Source organism: Leptinotarsa decemlineata, unplaced genomic scaffold, assembly GCF_025532065.1.
Source record: "Leptinotarsa decemlineata unplaced genomic scaffold, Ldec_3_MD MMD2_tig00000505_RagTag_RagTag, whole genome shotgun sequence".
Taxonomy (NCBI): domain Eukaryota; kingdom Metazoa; phylum Arthropoda; class Insecta; order Coleoptera; family Chrysomelidae; genus Leptinotarsa; species Leptinotarsa decemlineata.
Genome location: NW_027412549.1, coordinates 2,569,136 through 2,583,897, shown reverse-complemented (window position 1 = coordinate 2,583,897; position 14,762 = coordinate 2,569,136). Strand labels below are relative to the sequence as shown.

The 14,762-nt window shown below is 36.9% G+C and overlaps 1 protein-coding gene across 2 annotated transcripts; it reads left to right on the top strand.

Moving 5' to 3' along the window:
• The first annotated feature begins 5,319 nt into the window (after positions 1 to 5,319).
• On the top strand, positions 5,320 to 14,056 carry LOC111517839 (uncharacterized). Of its 2 annotated transcripts, XM_023174120.2 has the most exons (4): positions 5,320 to 5,556; positions 5,662 to 6,251; positions 8,400 to 8,884; positions 12,714 to 14,056. In XM_023174120.2, the coding sequence occupies exons 1-4, from the start codon at positions 5,451 to 5,453 to the stop codon at positions 14,035 to 14,037; spliced, it is 2,505 nt and encodes an 834-aa protein (XP_023029888.2). In that variant the 5' UTR covers positions 5,320 to 5,450; the 3' UTR covers positions 14,038 to 14,056. The 2 variants fall into 2 exon arrangements, with proteins under 2 accessions (XP_023029888.2, XP_023029887.2); XM_023174119.2 differs by having other exon boundaries at positions 5,320 to 6,251.
• The last annotated feature ends 706 nt before the right edge of the window (positions 14,057 to 14,762 follow it).

Below are 14,762 nucleotides of genomic sequence, written 5' to 3'. Positions count from 1 at the left end.
CGTCGTCATGAATTGTTACATTTCTGAGTATATGTCTTCTATTGAAAATTATCATTGAAAACATATCTGAACTTTTAACAATCGACTGACAACTAATAATTGAAAACAATGAAGTTTGGAACTGTATCATTAATCATGAAGAAGTCGCCACTTCAAATGCTGTGGTTACCATTTTCATTTGGATTTTGGACTGCCACATCATGTTAGTACTTTTTCATTTCTGATCACAAGTTATTCAGTGCCTCTTCTCTATACATACCTTTTATGTTTCAGGAGGTTAACAGAAGCACCTCTTGATTTCTTTTTTTTGTTTGTCCGGGCTTTTCTGTACTCCTGTATAGTCATTTTTTGCGTTATTGAATACTCAACAAATGGATATCTAGAATAACGTTCAAAGCCTGAATTCAAGAGATACACTGATAACCTCTGCCAGGAAAACTCAAATTCAATCCAGTTCTGATATAATATCCTTCTTGTGGGAAATAGAAGTCCAAGATATTATCATGTTCCGTTATATTACAACTCATAATTTTCTCTGTAGCAAGCGGTTAAGGAGTAAATTTCTGGGTAAACCTCGCCGCCTCCTTCTGGTTCATTTTATGATAATTTCTACATTTTATAGAAATATCGGTTTTCAGGTATTCAAATCATACTCCATGGTTCATTATTGCCTTATTTGAATTGTTCAATTTTCCTTGTTTCCTGTTCTTTTGTTTCTATATACAGCCTTTAATATACCTTCAATATACCTTTAATGTACCTACATCATGCTTTTTTTGCAGCCCGAAATATATTGAGTACCTATTTCTATTTCCATAATTACATGTTAGTATCTTGTCATTATTGGTAAGTTTTTTGAATGAAAGAAGATGTAACTATTCAAATTGTTAACTTTCCCCAACAAGATTTCACCGAAAGAATGTTTCCAATCAACCATCCTCTACTTCGCTTACTGTTCGCGAATTCATAACCATGCATTGATTATTCCACCAAACAAGATTTAAAATATTCATAAAACTTTCCCCACTTGCCGATGTGGGAATCTGAGTCAGCATCAAATGCATACCCGCAGAGAAGACCATCGATCCCCATTTCTGTGAGCAAATAAAGGAGCGAAAAATTAATAAATGAGACGTTCTATCGGAATACGTGCTTTCTCTTCAGTTTTCGAATTTTAATCGCTGTCAGCTTTACGGTCAAATGAGTACCTGTAAGTGGAATAGGGGCCTTTGTGAATTTTTCAGTTTGCCTGTTTTAAAAACGCCTTCAGATTGAGGCCATTGCGGTCATTGACTCCATAACCATGCGCCTTCTTTGCTCTACGATTATTGTCCACTATATGTTCCTCGTTTCGATTGTGGTTTTTGTTTAGAGTTGGGTCAACGTTTATTAAATTTAGCTGATTCAAAGCTACTGACGGACTGGAATGCATGCTTTTGAGAGATTATGTGATTAATGGAGAATGCAAGTTGGAGGACAGCAACCTGAGCGCTGTAATGACTACGACTTCGGAGATGGGATCACCAGTGAAATAATCCGCTACATTCTTCATTTATTTGTCACTCCTTGTAATGATCCCACCTATCGTAATCACTTGTAGTATTGGATTTTTTTTTGGACAGATAGATCCTAAGGGCACATCGTGCCCTTAGGATCTATCGCGACGCGGTAGTGTGGGACTTTCACCTCATTAAAATCTCCTGTTCATCGCCAACGGTCCAATGTCCTGGCCGGTCTTTTTCAGACATTCATCAAGACGTTTAGCGGTATGTAGTAGAAGGCACTGTCCTAGTCTATTTGCCTCTATGTCCTTTCTCTCCATTATTTCCTGTATCATCTTCGCCCCTTCTTCCCACTTCTTACGAGTTTCTAGCATTTTCTTTATCAGGGTGTATGGACTTATGTAACTTCTGCCCTCATTCTCTGAGTCGCCCACCTTGGGAAGATGAATATAGTATGCTTTGCGGTGTCCCTGTCATTACAGTATGGACAGTTCTCTGTATCAGTTTTCCCTATTCTTTTAGTATAGGTAGCGAATGCGCTATGTCCTGTTAATGCTTGACTAAGGAAGTAGTCGATAGTTTTGTGTTTGCATTTATACCATGTGCCGATGTCTGGTATTAGAAGCTTTGTCCATTGTCCCCTCTCAATATTTTTATCCCACCTTTTTTGCCACTTCTCTATCGTCTTCCTGCGTGCATTTTTCCTTCTATGTACATTTATTTCTGTTGCGTACTCAATGACTTCTCTTTCTTCCGACAGGAGACTTATAGGTGGAACGCCAGCGATCACTTGTAGTGTCTTCGTGGACACTGTTCTGTACCCACTGACAATCGTGAGCAGCATATTTCTTTGTGACCTTTCCATAATATCCGTGTATTTGTTGCTCCTCATAGCTTGGTGCCATAATATCGCTTCATATAGCATTATGCTCTCGGCTATATTGTTCAGGACTACACGCTTTTGGTAGCTCGGGCCTCCAATGTTTAGCAGGATCCTTTGAAGTGATCCTATTCGCTCTCCTGCTTTCTTAGCCGCCATCTCTATGTGAGCCTTAAACGTCCCTCCCTTTTCCAATATCATTTCGAGGTATTTGATAGTTTTCTTTTGTTCAATTTGTACGTCGTCGATATTAAATTGTATGTCTATTCTTGCTCTGGGGCTAGCTGGAATTAGTGTTTCTGTTTTTTCCGGTGCCATTTCCAAGTGATTGCTCGTCATCCATACCTTTACTCTTATCAGTGTTTCGTAGTATTGGACTGTTTTTTTCCGGTGCCATTTCCAAGTGGTTGCTTGTCATCCATTCCTTTACTCTTATCAGTGTTTCGTAGTATTGGACTTATTGTATAAAATCCCGCCGTAGTCACAATTGTAATACTACGTCATTTAACTGTCTATCAACACTACTAACACTAGCATTTATTCTGCGCTATCTGTTAGTAATTGAAGAAAAATATGATTTAGCTAAAATCATTTGTGACCACTCTCTATTGCTGTGTGCTTAGTTTGTCAAATTGATTTGGCAGCTGCTGTCACCAGATGCAGATTTCTCTCAAATATTGAATATTAAGGCAATACCGAAAGGAGCTTGGATTCGGCCTCCTGCACGAAGAAGAGGCCTTCAGTTGCAGTTGAGAAAGATCGCAAGAACTCGCAGACATTTCTTTCTAAGAGGTTACTATGCTAGAAATAATCTTTTATGGAACCATCTTCTGTAAGATCGATAAAACTTTATTCTAGTTCCAATTAATTTGGTGAGGTAATCGAAAAAGGATCTCTGATTCAGTCTACTTTTGAATAATCTTCATAGAAATTCTTTCTCAAGCTTTTTTGAAGGCATTCCAAGATTTCGTTTTCTTCAAAAAATGATGATAGAGTGTGAAATGCAGATGAATTCTCCTTCTGTATTTGTGAACAAAACAGGATCATCTTTCTCTTGAAGGAGTTAATTTTGTCACTGACTGGTGAAGGCTGTTGTTTTTTGGATCTTGAAGTCCCAAGTTTGGTGTGTTGAGTTTGTCAAAAATGTCGGCTAGATAATCCAATCTTGACGACCATTCTTTATCGGCGAACAATTTTTTTATGTCATGATTTTTTTCAATAAAATACATAAAAACTCCTGATCTTAGTTTGAAGAGACGGTACAAAATTTTCCCCCGAAATAACCACCTCACTTCTGTATGCAGGAGTAAAATCTTGAAATTACCACCCATTTCTTCACACATCAAGGAGAATTATCTTGTGTTAAGGGCCCTAGCCTTTACGAAGTAATTAATTTCCACAGCATTTGATAGAAGATTTTCCGGCATACCTCCACTAGCTAATGCTTGTCGATGGATGACACAATGCATAGTTTTGCATTCAGGAGCAACTTCCTTTATTTTTGCTGCTAGTCCTGTCAAGCCATTTGTTCTTCAATATTATCAGACATATTCACTGTGTTATTTGGCTGCGGTATTTTTTTAAATTTCTTTGGCTGCCTTTTCTATCAACACGGCTTTGACCATATCGATTTTATAAGGCTTTCCATCTTTTGCAATTTTTAAACTAGCAAGGTATGATGCCTTTATCAAGTTAGTATCAGTAGTGACAAACTTCGTCAAACATTGGGTTTCTTTTTAAAAAAGATTTATTTTTCTTTAAAAAAATTCAATGGGCTTACCAATCAAATCAGGGTGCTCAGTAGTTTGGTATCGCAGCAATAAATAAGGCTTCGTGCTTAGGTTCGAAACATACAAGACATACAACACGTTGAGAAATAGAAATGTCACTGGTTTCAGCTCTATAAAGCCGTTCTGTAAGTAGCTTGAATCTCATTTACGATTGGCCGATGATTTAGGTTTTTTAGCATAATCCTTTGGAGCAGAAGAGGATGTCTGAAACCGTTTCATAATTCAGTTTTCTTATACGAAATCACAATTAATTATTACAACAACCACAACGGATCATTACAACAACATATAAACATTGCACAATCACTGGCAATATTGTGAGGCGGGAGAATGTAGGCATTGGGGAAGGGGGGCAAGAAAGCTCTCGTCGCCCCAACCCCGGCGCCATCACTCCTCACGCGTACCACCTGAAACACTCACTCACCCGTACCACCCCTGCTCTAGTGTTCAGCCTAGGAAGCCTCATGGCTATTCGCAGTTTATCCGTCATGTCACGTCGTAGAATCATCCCGAATTTAACTAGAAAAGTTCTTTCGAGAAGAATGTCTGGTCGAGGTGGAGATTGAACTCATGACCTTTCGGTCGTGACCAAAGCGCATTACCAGAACGCAAATTCACCGCTCACAATTCCTGTTAAATGAATACCTCTATGTGGAGAATTGAAACTTTGCATTTACCGATTGAATAGAACAAGATCCGGGCTGGAAGGCCGTGGTAAAATGGAACCTAAGGTACCAAGGTCTGCAACTGGGGCAGACATAATCAGTGATATGTGCATTGACGCAGTCCTTCACGTAGTCAACGCACGTACCACTGAAGATGCCTGCTACAGTAGCAGATGAAACGTTTGGTTCAGAGGACTTGAATCAATTCCTATGTTGTCCCGTGACCATTTCTGAGTTGGTTACGTTGATAAGCTTTTCTGATTACTCATTCTTCACATTTGCGAATACTTCATACTTGTCACTGTTCCTCTTTTTTTATAAAAGATCAAAAATAGATGGAAGCTGAAAACAAAATGGAACGTAACTTATAAAATTCGGGCTGGCATAATCTGAGAGTAGATGGCTTACATAAATCCTTTGAATATGTATGCTTCTGAAGAAAGACAAAACTCGTTTATGAATATTTTCAATCAATTGAAGGTGACAATTCGCGGAAATAGATTCCTGTCGAACTGTCAGTAATGTGAATTTTCAAGTGACAGTTATATGAAAGTCGAACAGTTCTTAAATACTTTATCATGAACCTATTGTTTTTTCCAACAAAATTCAAGTCATGTCGGATAACCGAGTCCAAAAACTTCTTTTCTCAGAGTACAGCGAGTTCGAAGATATGGTACTAATCGAAAGCCCGTTTGCTCAAACCACCAAAGATGGTACAGGTATCCGTCAAGTACATTTAGGTTTAACTCCATCGAAATTAGTCTTAGCCACAGATGTTTTGCCACCAGTCGAATATGTCAATTTCACATATTCTCCCTTAATAGATCCAGAGACTGAAACCTTCGAACTCATCGCAATCTATCCAGTGGAATGCGTCAATCTCAGTGTATATAGAAGGAAGAAGACTCAGGCACTCAAGGCGAGGTTCTGTAACAATCGAGTGTTGTACTTTGAACTTGGGGGATTTGAGAAACGGGCAATGTTCTGGAATCTATGGTGCGAAAGGGTGAGATTTCTTTGTCCCGGAGAAAGTGGATCTTCGCGTTCTGAAACTTCTGTAGGAACTTCCTCCACCGGTAGTACCCTGTACCTCCTGGATAAAAAACTTGTAGCGGTGAATGGTATCAAACAACTTTGGTGTAAGTTCGGTCCCAATTCAACTTACGACACGAATTCAATTGCTGAGACGATTAACACGCAGGTGAAAAGCAGAAGTAAATGGACTGATAGACATCTATATTTAGGGAAAAATTATGAAAATGGTGATTACCAACCAGTCGTGAAATCACCTGTAACTGATGATTTTGTAGTTAAACTTACCCCTGAGAAATCAAAAATTGCCTTGAGGAAAAAATATCCTGAAATTATTACGTACATGGAAGAAAAAGATCTTAGCATTGGAGACACCGTTCAGGTTAGTACTAATTCGATATGATAATAAATGCAATACGTTTATGTAGTTTGGAGTTTGAAAAGTCAATTTTAGAACGTGTCATTCTTTCTTGAAGAAAGGTCTGTGTAAAACTGACCTACCCTCTTAACCTATAATAATGCACGAAGATCCTCATTATATTATTGAATTTTTTCTTTCGTAGAAAGTAATTTGGACGAAATTTAGCGAAACTGTAAATGTTTTGTTGAATAATTGAATATTTTTCAGCAAAAAATAAAAAAGTTTCGTCGATCTTTGTTGATTATATTTTCCAACCTAACCTAACCTAACCTAACCTAACCACAGTTTTTCACATCAACTAAATTGTTTGATTAGTCTAACCAAAATTGTATTTTTAATTCATCCAGTTCAAAGATTTTTTCAATTATTGGAATGTAGGCTTTCACGGCTGGCGTCAATATTTTGGTTGGTTTCCGGATCTTGCCATGGTCTTCTTTGGTAACAAACTCCAAATGTTTCAACTGCGGCAGTCATCTTCTTCCTGTTGAAGTTCTCTTGGTGTTTGTGTATTTCTATGACTTCCAAACTCGAATCCTCGGTATTATCGAAAAGGATCTTGTGTTCCCCATCGGGCAGTGCATGTTCGGCGACTGCAGACTTGGTCTGTCCCAATCAGCAACTCCGCTCGTTCTCGACTAGGCGGGTACCAATGCTTCTTTTCGTCTATATAGACTTTACCACAGTTACATGGAATCCTGTAAACTCCCGCTCATTTGAGTGGATCTCTGTTGTCTTTTGCTGATCTCAGATAATCTGATATTTTCGTCATTGGTTTGAAGACGGTGATAATTTTTTCCTTCATCAAAATTTTCCCGATTCGGTTGGTGACACCTTCTATATATGGCAGATATACAGAGCCTTGGGGTTGCTTTCCACTGTTTTAGCACGGATTATGTCTTTTCTGTCGTAGTCGTTCGCTTGTAACATAGTTGTTAGGTGTTTTATTTCGTCTGTTGCTGACGGTTCGTTTCTGTTTTGGATATTGGTTAGAATTGAAAAATTTCAAGCCAAAAGAAATGAAGTAGTTTGGCTTGAAATATTTCAATTTTTAGTTTTAATTGTTCAATTTTCAATTTATCGCTTAACTTTTATTCAATTGTAATTTCATTGAAGGATTTTTTTGCTTAATATAATTGTTAGTTTCAGCTATTCATTTGAATTTTATTTTTTCTTTAAGGAATTTCAAATCATAATATATGATATCAGTCAATGGAAGTCCGAACTGATGAAATTCACCATGAAACATTGTCAAACCACCTTCAAACAAACGGATAACGTATAATTCTCTCCCCGTCTCATGTTCGGTTTTTGACCCGTTTGTATACCAGATGTTTCGGCCGAGCATGTTATCAGGTTGACTATTCCGCGTAGGTATCTCATGTCGAACATGTTTAATGATAGTATATCTATACACTTATCCAAAATTGCTGTTTTGTTCGATTTCTTGTAACTCAATTAATTTTCCTGTCTGAATTAATCCGCTGCTGCTTTCCCAATGTAAATGAGAAAGATTCAAGAGTGTTTACAATACAGCTGTTGGTGTAGTTTTCATTGCTTTCGTTTTTCCTAAACATTCAAGTTTTCATACTTGTCCACTCCTCTGATAGAGGTCGTTTGTTCCATCTTTGGCCACCAGATCATAATTGCATGCAAATGTTATCATGGAAATTACCAAAGAGTTATAGGTTCAAATATTTGAAACTGGAATATTTCCTATGCAAAAGACAATTGTGTGAAGATGCCACATCACGTTTGGTTTCAGCTCCAAATGCCGTAAGTGCGTCTGGCCAGCATCAACACTTCTCTTGTTTTTCTTTTAACTCTTTCTAGATTTTGGTTTTGGGTGACTCTCGGATATTTGATTTCCTCAGATAAATGCATTTTTTCACCTAGAAATGTTGGATTTTAAGCCCTCTGTTTTTGCCCTCTTGGTGAATGTTAGCAAGGCTGATTTCTTGGGTCTATTAGTTTCTTTTTGATAACTTTTGAAATGCTCTTTCAACTGAAAACAAAAAAGTTGAAACAAAAATTTATCTAACTCCATTAAAAAATAAATCTTGGCACCTCCAAAACATTCACTTATAAACTTTTAAAGTTCGTGACTTCTAGGTCAACCGATTTGGATACGGTATAAATGAAGGTTGCCATACAGGACTCTTCCTAACAGTAGAGGACTATGCTGTTCCACACAGATACACCCCGATGGTACATGATTTATCCCCAACTGAGAGTATATCAGCAATAGTAAACTATGAACAACTAGCTGAATCGGCAGTATTAGTATGGGAATTTTACAAAGTTGCGGATCCTGATAAGTACAAAATAAAACATAGGAGAAGGTACGGCCTAGCCACGAAACCTTTGTTTTTGTACGGGTTTGGAGAGTGGGCCCTTTCGAAGGGGGCGAAGTACTCTCTTCATCTGAAGAGAGCAGTATCCGAGGTTACTCTGAGTTCGAGGTTCAAAGAATTGGAACTGGGATATGCTTCATCCAAAAAACAATTGACAGCATCACTATCGCAGCAGGAGTTGGACACGAATAGTATCCAATCACCAAAGTCTCCCGCCATTCTTTTTTGGACTCCGGGGTACAGGTATGTAGGCACATTGCTTATACAGTTGTATTTTCAATTAAAAAGCCTCTGACTGCGTGTTAAGAATTGACATTTGATGTGAAAACTATTTTCAATTGGATTTCATTTGGAGCAAATATATTTTCGGCTACTCTGTTATTTGTTTTTAGTTAGTTGTCATGTTCACGCTGTTTCCATCAGTGAATATCAAAAATGTCAAATAGAAAATGAATACAATAAAAACAGCAAATGAAACTCTGAAACAGACAATAAAAACATTCAATGCATATGAAAATCGATATTAATGACAAATACCCTCACAGAGTAGGTAATTCATTGAAAAGAGACTACTTTCAACCACCAAATGAAACTATATAATATACAATACCGACATCATTTACATACGACAGCATACATTGATGACAAATATACAAGAGTAGTAATCAACAAATATCTTTATTCCATACGGTTTATTCTAGTGGCATTAATCGAAAATGTTGAATACAAAGTTTAAAAACCAAAGTTATAACCGAACTTATTCCAGATATTTCACCTGATATATGTTCCTAAATAATCATTGGTATTTGACAATCTTGATTTTACCTTCACAAAGCTTTCTTAGTTTTTTCTTCATTTTTGAATGAAAAAATCAGATTATCAAAAAATTTAATCAAAAATGTATATTCATCATGAAAGATAAAACTTTACTCTTAATGTGTTCTTATGATCAATGAAAATTTTGTTGTTTACAGAATAAATGTGAGATATTTCAAAAATGTTTGTCAGGGAATCGAAAAGTTGAACCCAAAACCGATCTTGAGGAATAGAACAATTTTTGAACATCTGTCAGATATCACCCTTATTATTGGACTGCATCTAGTTCGGTTTGTGACATATGAGTTATGAAGATTATAGATTCTTCGAAAGAATTGATATTTTCTTCACCTCTTTTAGGTGCACAAAAACAGCCACTACTTAGCTTCTTCATCAAGATTCTTCTGAATGAAATTAATCCCATCTACAACTAATAAAAAGGTGCTTTGAAATATTTCTTGTCAACTGTTACAGATTTGGAATTTCATTATCTAAAAATCAGAAGACAAATGAATGACGTATTGAAAATACCAATACCTGAAAATTAGTTGAAAAGAGTGAAAATCATATCAATGTTTAGCTCATTCTTGAAAATTTTTACAGATCATTTACAGGTTGATTGGGATTATTTTTCTTTTTTTTTGATAGCGGGTTTTCCGGTACAGTGAAAACTAGCTAATTATTCTACAATCTTTACTTTTTTTTCATGAAACATATGCATTTGGGTCAAATATTCGTGATTCTTTACCATTAACAATTTATATAAGAAACTCAGTGAGACTCTATGTCTATTCCTCTATTCCTCAATACAATCACTTAGATTTAATATTTGTAATATATAGTTTTATGAAGATATTCTGTTGTTTTTATATTCTCATCTAGTTTTTGTTATACAGGGTGATTCAAAAGTACTTTGACAAACTTCAGGAGGTGATTCCTCACAATATTCTAATATGAATTGTCCAAATAAATAAATGTCCGGAAACGCTTCGTTTCCAAGATACAGGATGTTGAAGTTTTATTTTTATTTTCGTTTTTTTCAAATAACTTTTGAAATACTGAACTTAATTAAACGAAACTTGGTAATAGGAGATTTTTGAGGTGTCGAATTCGGTTCTTATTGCTCTTACACGTAGGGGGCGCCACCTACACGTCTTTTTCTTTTTTAAAGATTCATAACTTTTTTGGGCGTACTTCTAGCACATTTTTCAGTGAAAAAATCGATTCCTCTATCATATCTACGTAAATAAGCTACCCTTGTTACTAGTCGCTGTAAGCAACCGTTTTCTAAATATTTGGACTTGAAAACTTCAAGTCGATTATTTGATAATCGATGCATGTTGAAGTTATTACGAATATTTTGCATTTTTCACAAGAATGCTTTGAAAATAAATTTGACGTTTGTGAGTAGTTTTGGTAACTACATATTTTGTGACAGTTAGACGTTTTGTCTAACAATAATGCTCATTTAGCCGATATGCATTTCGTTTATGGCCTTGCGGAAGGCAATGCGCGCGAAGCAAGACGTATTTACCAGGAGCGATTTCCTAATCGAGTACTGCCTTCAGCTCCAACATTTGCTAGTCTCCACCGTCGTTTGGCAGAAACAGGTAGCTTTAAGAGGGCAGCTGATATTATTGGAAGACCACGAGCAGTCCGAACCCCAGAATTGGAAGAAGCTGTTTGAACGCTCTCGAGAATAATCCAGAAACAAGCACAAGAGTAATTGCTGAAGCTGTCAATTCTACTCAGTCCACAGTTTGGAGAATTATCCACGATCAACAGTTTTATCCATACCATATTCAAAGGGTACAAGCTCTTTTGCCACGAGACTTTCCCCAACGCATTACTATGTGTCAATGGTTTTTGAGAAAATTGGCTGGAAATCCTCAATATTTAAGATATGTACTCTTCACGGACGAGGCAAACTTCTCCCGAAATGCTATCACAAACTTTCATAACAATCATGTTTGGGCTCTCGAAAATCTGCCCGCAGTTAGTGAAAGGCATTATCAGTACCAATTTTCTGTAAATGTATGGGCGGCAATAATTGATAATTACTTGATAGGTCCCTTCTTTCTTCCGCTCCGACTGAATGGTGCAACTTACAGACACTTTTTAGAAAATGAATTGCCGAGACTACTTCAGAATGTACCATTAGAAATTCGTATCCGCATGTGGTTTATGCATGAAGGGGCTCCGGCCCATTGTAGCGTTGTAGCCAGGGAATTCCTTAACACAGTGTATCCAAATCGATGGATCGGTAGGGGTGTAAAAGAACCTAACCAGACGTTGGGCACCAAGGTCCCCAGATCTAAACCCGATAGATTTTTATTTTTGGGGACATTTGAAGTCACTAGTTTATAAGACTCCAGTAGTGAACGAGGAAGATCTAAGAAACCGAATAGTAGACGCCTGTGAAACAATAAGAAACACACCAATAATTTTTGAGCGGGTATGAGTTCAATGACTAGACGACTGACTGACTGTATCTTCGCTGAAGGTGGACACTTCCAACAATTTATTTGAATACAATTTAGTTTCGTTTATTTTAGTTTATTCTACATATTCAAAATTTCCTGAAATAAAATGTTGACATTTCTTGCAAATTTTATTGAAACAAATACTGATTATGCACCCTTGATACAAAAATAACTATTTCGCTTAAGGATGTCATAAAGGAACGTACCCAACAGTAATGACCTCTTCAAACGAGTAAAACGTCAAACTCATTTCCAAAGCATTCTTGTGAAAAAAGCAAAATATTCGTAATAACTTCAACATTATCGATTATCGACTTGAAGTTTTCAAGTCCAAATATTTAGTAAACGGTTGCTTACAGCGACTAGTAACAAGGGTAGCTTATTTACGTAGATATGATAGAGGAATCGATTTTTTACTGAAAAATGTGCTAGAAGTACGCCCAAAAAAGTTATGAATCTTTAAAAAAGAAAAAGAAGTGTAGGTGGCGCCCCTACGAGTAAGAGCAAGAACATCAGGTTCGAATTTGAAAAAAAACGAAAATAAAAATGAAACTTCAACATCCTGTATCTTGGAAACGAAGCGTTCCCGGACATTTATTTATTTGAACAATTCATATTAGAATATTGTGAGGAATCACCTCCTGAAGTTTGTCAAAGTACTTTTGAATCACCCTGTATAGTGAAAAGTCATCTTCATGTTAGGCAGGTTGGAGCCTAGGTCCCTTACCCTTTTAGCTGATTTTTGATTATTATATAGTCTTTTCCTGTCGCAGGTACAGGCCCAGAACGAGAAAAGAATTATATGAAGAGCGTACGAAACAACTGAAAAAAATTACGGAGTATCACGAAACCTTCACTAAACGAAAGAGAAAAAAACGTAGAAGAAAATTCTTTAAAAAGTTCTACCATAGTCATAACAAGGATACTAAAGACACAGATGAGGATTCTATCGATGAACCTTTCCATAAGAAAAGCAGAAAAAAGAAACACAGTTTCATCTACAATATGTTTAGTAGCAAAATCGACGATATTACAGATATAGAACGCAAACGAAAGCCTCAGGAAACTGCTCATCAATGTCTCAAGCGTATACTGATCGTTGACAGGAGTTTGACGGCATGGGATTTTGATTCCACTAATTTGGCAGAACAACTTACTATGATAGATAGAGACCTGTTTCTGAAAATACAACCTTCGGAGCTGAATGTGTTGGTATGGCAAGGGTCCTCAATTAACGCTCCCAATATAACAGCCATTTTGGAGTTTTCTCAAAGAATCAGCTCTCTACTGGCATCCGAAGTGCTCAATAACGATTCGGAGAAGTCTAGAGCTCGACTTGTTGCCAGATGGATAAACGTAGCCAATAAATGTCACAGAATTTCCAATTTCCATTCCTGTAGAACAGTACTGTGCGGTCTACAGAGCCCTGCGATATACAGGCTGAAAAAAACTTGGGCCTATATTAGAAAAAAGCATGCTAGTAAATACCAAAATTTTGAATTTTTGTGCAGGTTGTACAGAGATCCTAGATTAGCCACTTACCAGAAGACTTTTTTCATATTATCCCAGAGTTCTCCGTTCCTACCTTGTGTCGGTGATGTCTTTAGTAGATTACTTGGCAAAGTTCCCGAGTACATAACATCATCTTTAGGGCAAAACCTATCAAGAACTTCAAGTATTGAAACTACAAAATCCTTCAGAACTAAATCGACTGAGCTTATTGAAAATATGATCAAATGCCCCACCATATTCAATAAACTATTGAAAGTTTTCACGCTGACTGATTCCAAATCCAATCAACCAAAAGTGACAATGATTCGTGAAAGATGCACACAACGACGAACCCCTCCTAAATTTAAGGGGTTGTACGAATACTATAAGCCATTTGATGATTACGAGGACTCTAGGATGAACAATTTGAAGGCAACGAAGCTATTTTTAGAAAAATGTCAGTTAGGGGCTATAAATTATAATTTCGGCATAAACGAATTGGCTAAAAGTTATCTTCTGAAAGCAAGATACCAAGAGGATAGGGAAAACTTTTTTAATTCGCTTAGGATAGAGTCATCCCATAATTGTTACGAATCAAAGCAGTAATAAAGTGTATGAAAAATAAGTATTTATTTCATGAAGATGTGAGAGACGAAATATGTTAAGTGAAATCGATTTTCAATTCATGAGTGACATCTTTTTATCATCACCTCAACTGTCGTACCTTTTCTCTTGCCTCTTGGTAACCATCACCCTTGAAATTTGAAAAGGAAAAGTACTGAGTATATCATTGAAAAAGTGATTTAATAAGTTTTTGCACATTATAGAAAATATACACTGATAATTTTTGAGGTTTCTAATGTGATGCGAATAAACACATTTTTTTTGCGCTTGCATTGCAAACGCTGGCTGAACTCTACAACCCACAATAGCAATTTTTTATCCTTCACTTCTTGAGAGGAATGATGGCTTATTTACGAAGTGATATCAGGCAATAACCCTTATCCAGTTAGGTATTTTAAATACATAGTGCATTCAATATAGATCAATATGGCCCTCCACAACATGTAATTTAAATGAATATTTTCGAAGATATTACAGATTAAAAATGCAGGGACATAGTGGTTGCGGCCGTACCGGCCGAGGAGCCGGCGGCACGTCCATATAAATAGCCCGTCGGAGGCGGCGCTTCGCCCTATATCAGCGTTATAGCAGCGATCGCACGAGAGACCTGCCCCGGCTCCGCATCCAGGCGGGGCAGGTCGCTAGTCTCAGATAAGGTATTGATAATTTATGTAACATTTTTGTTATTTTAGATAACTATTGCAGGC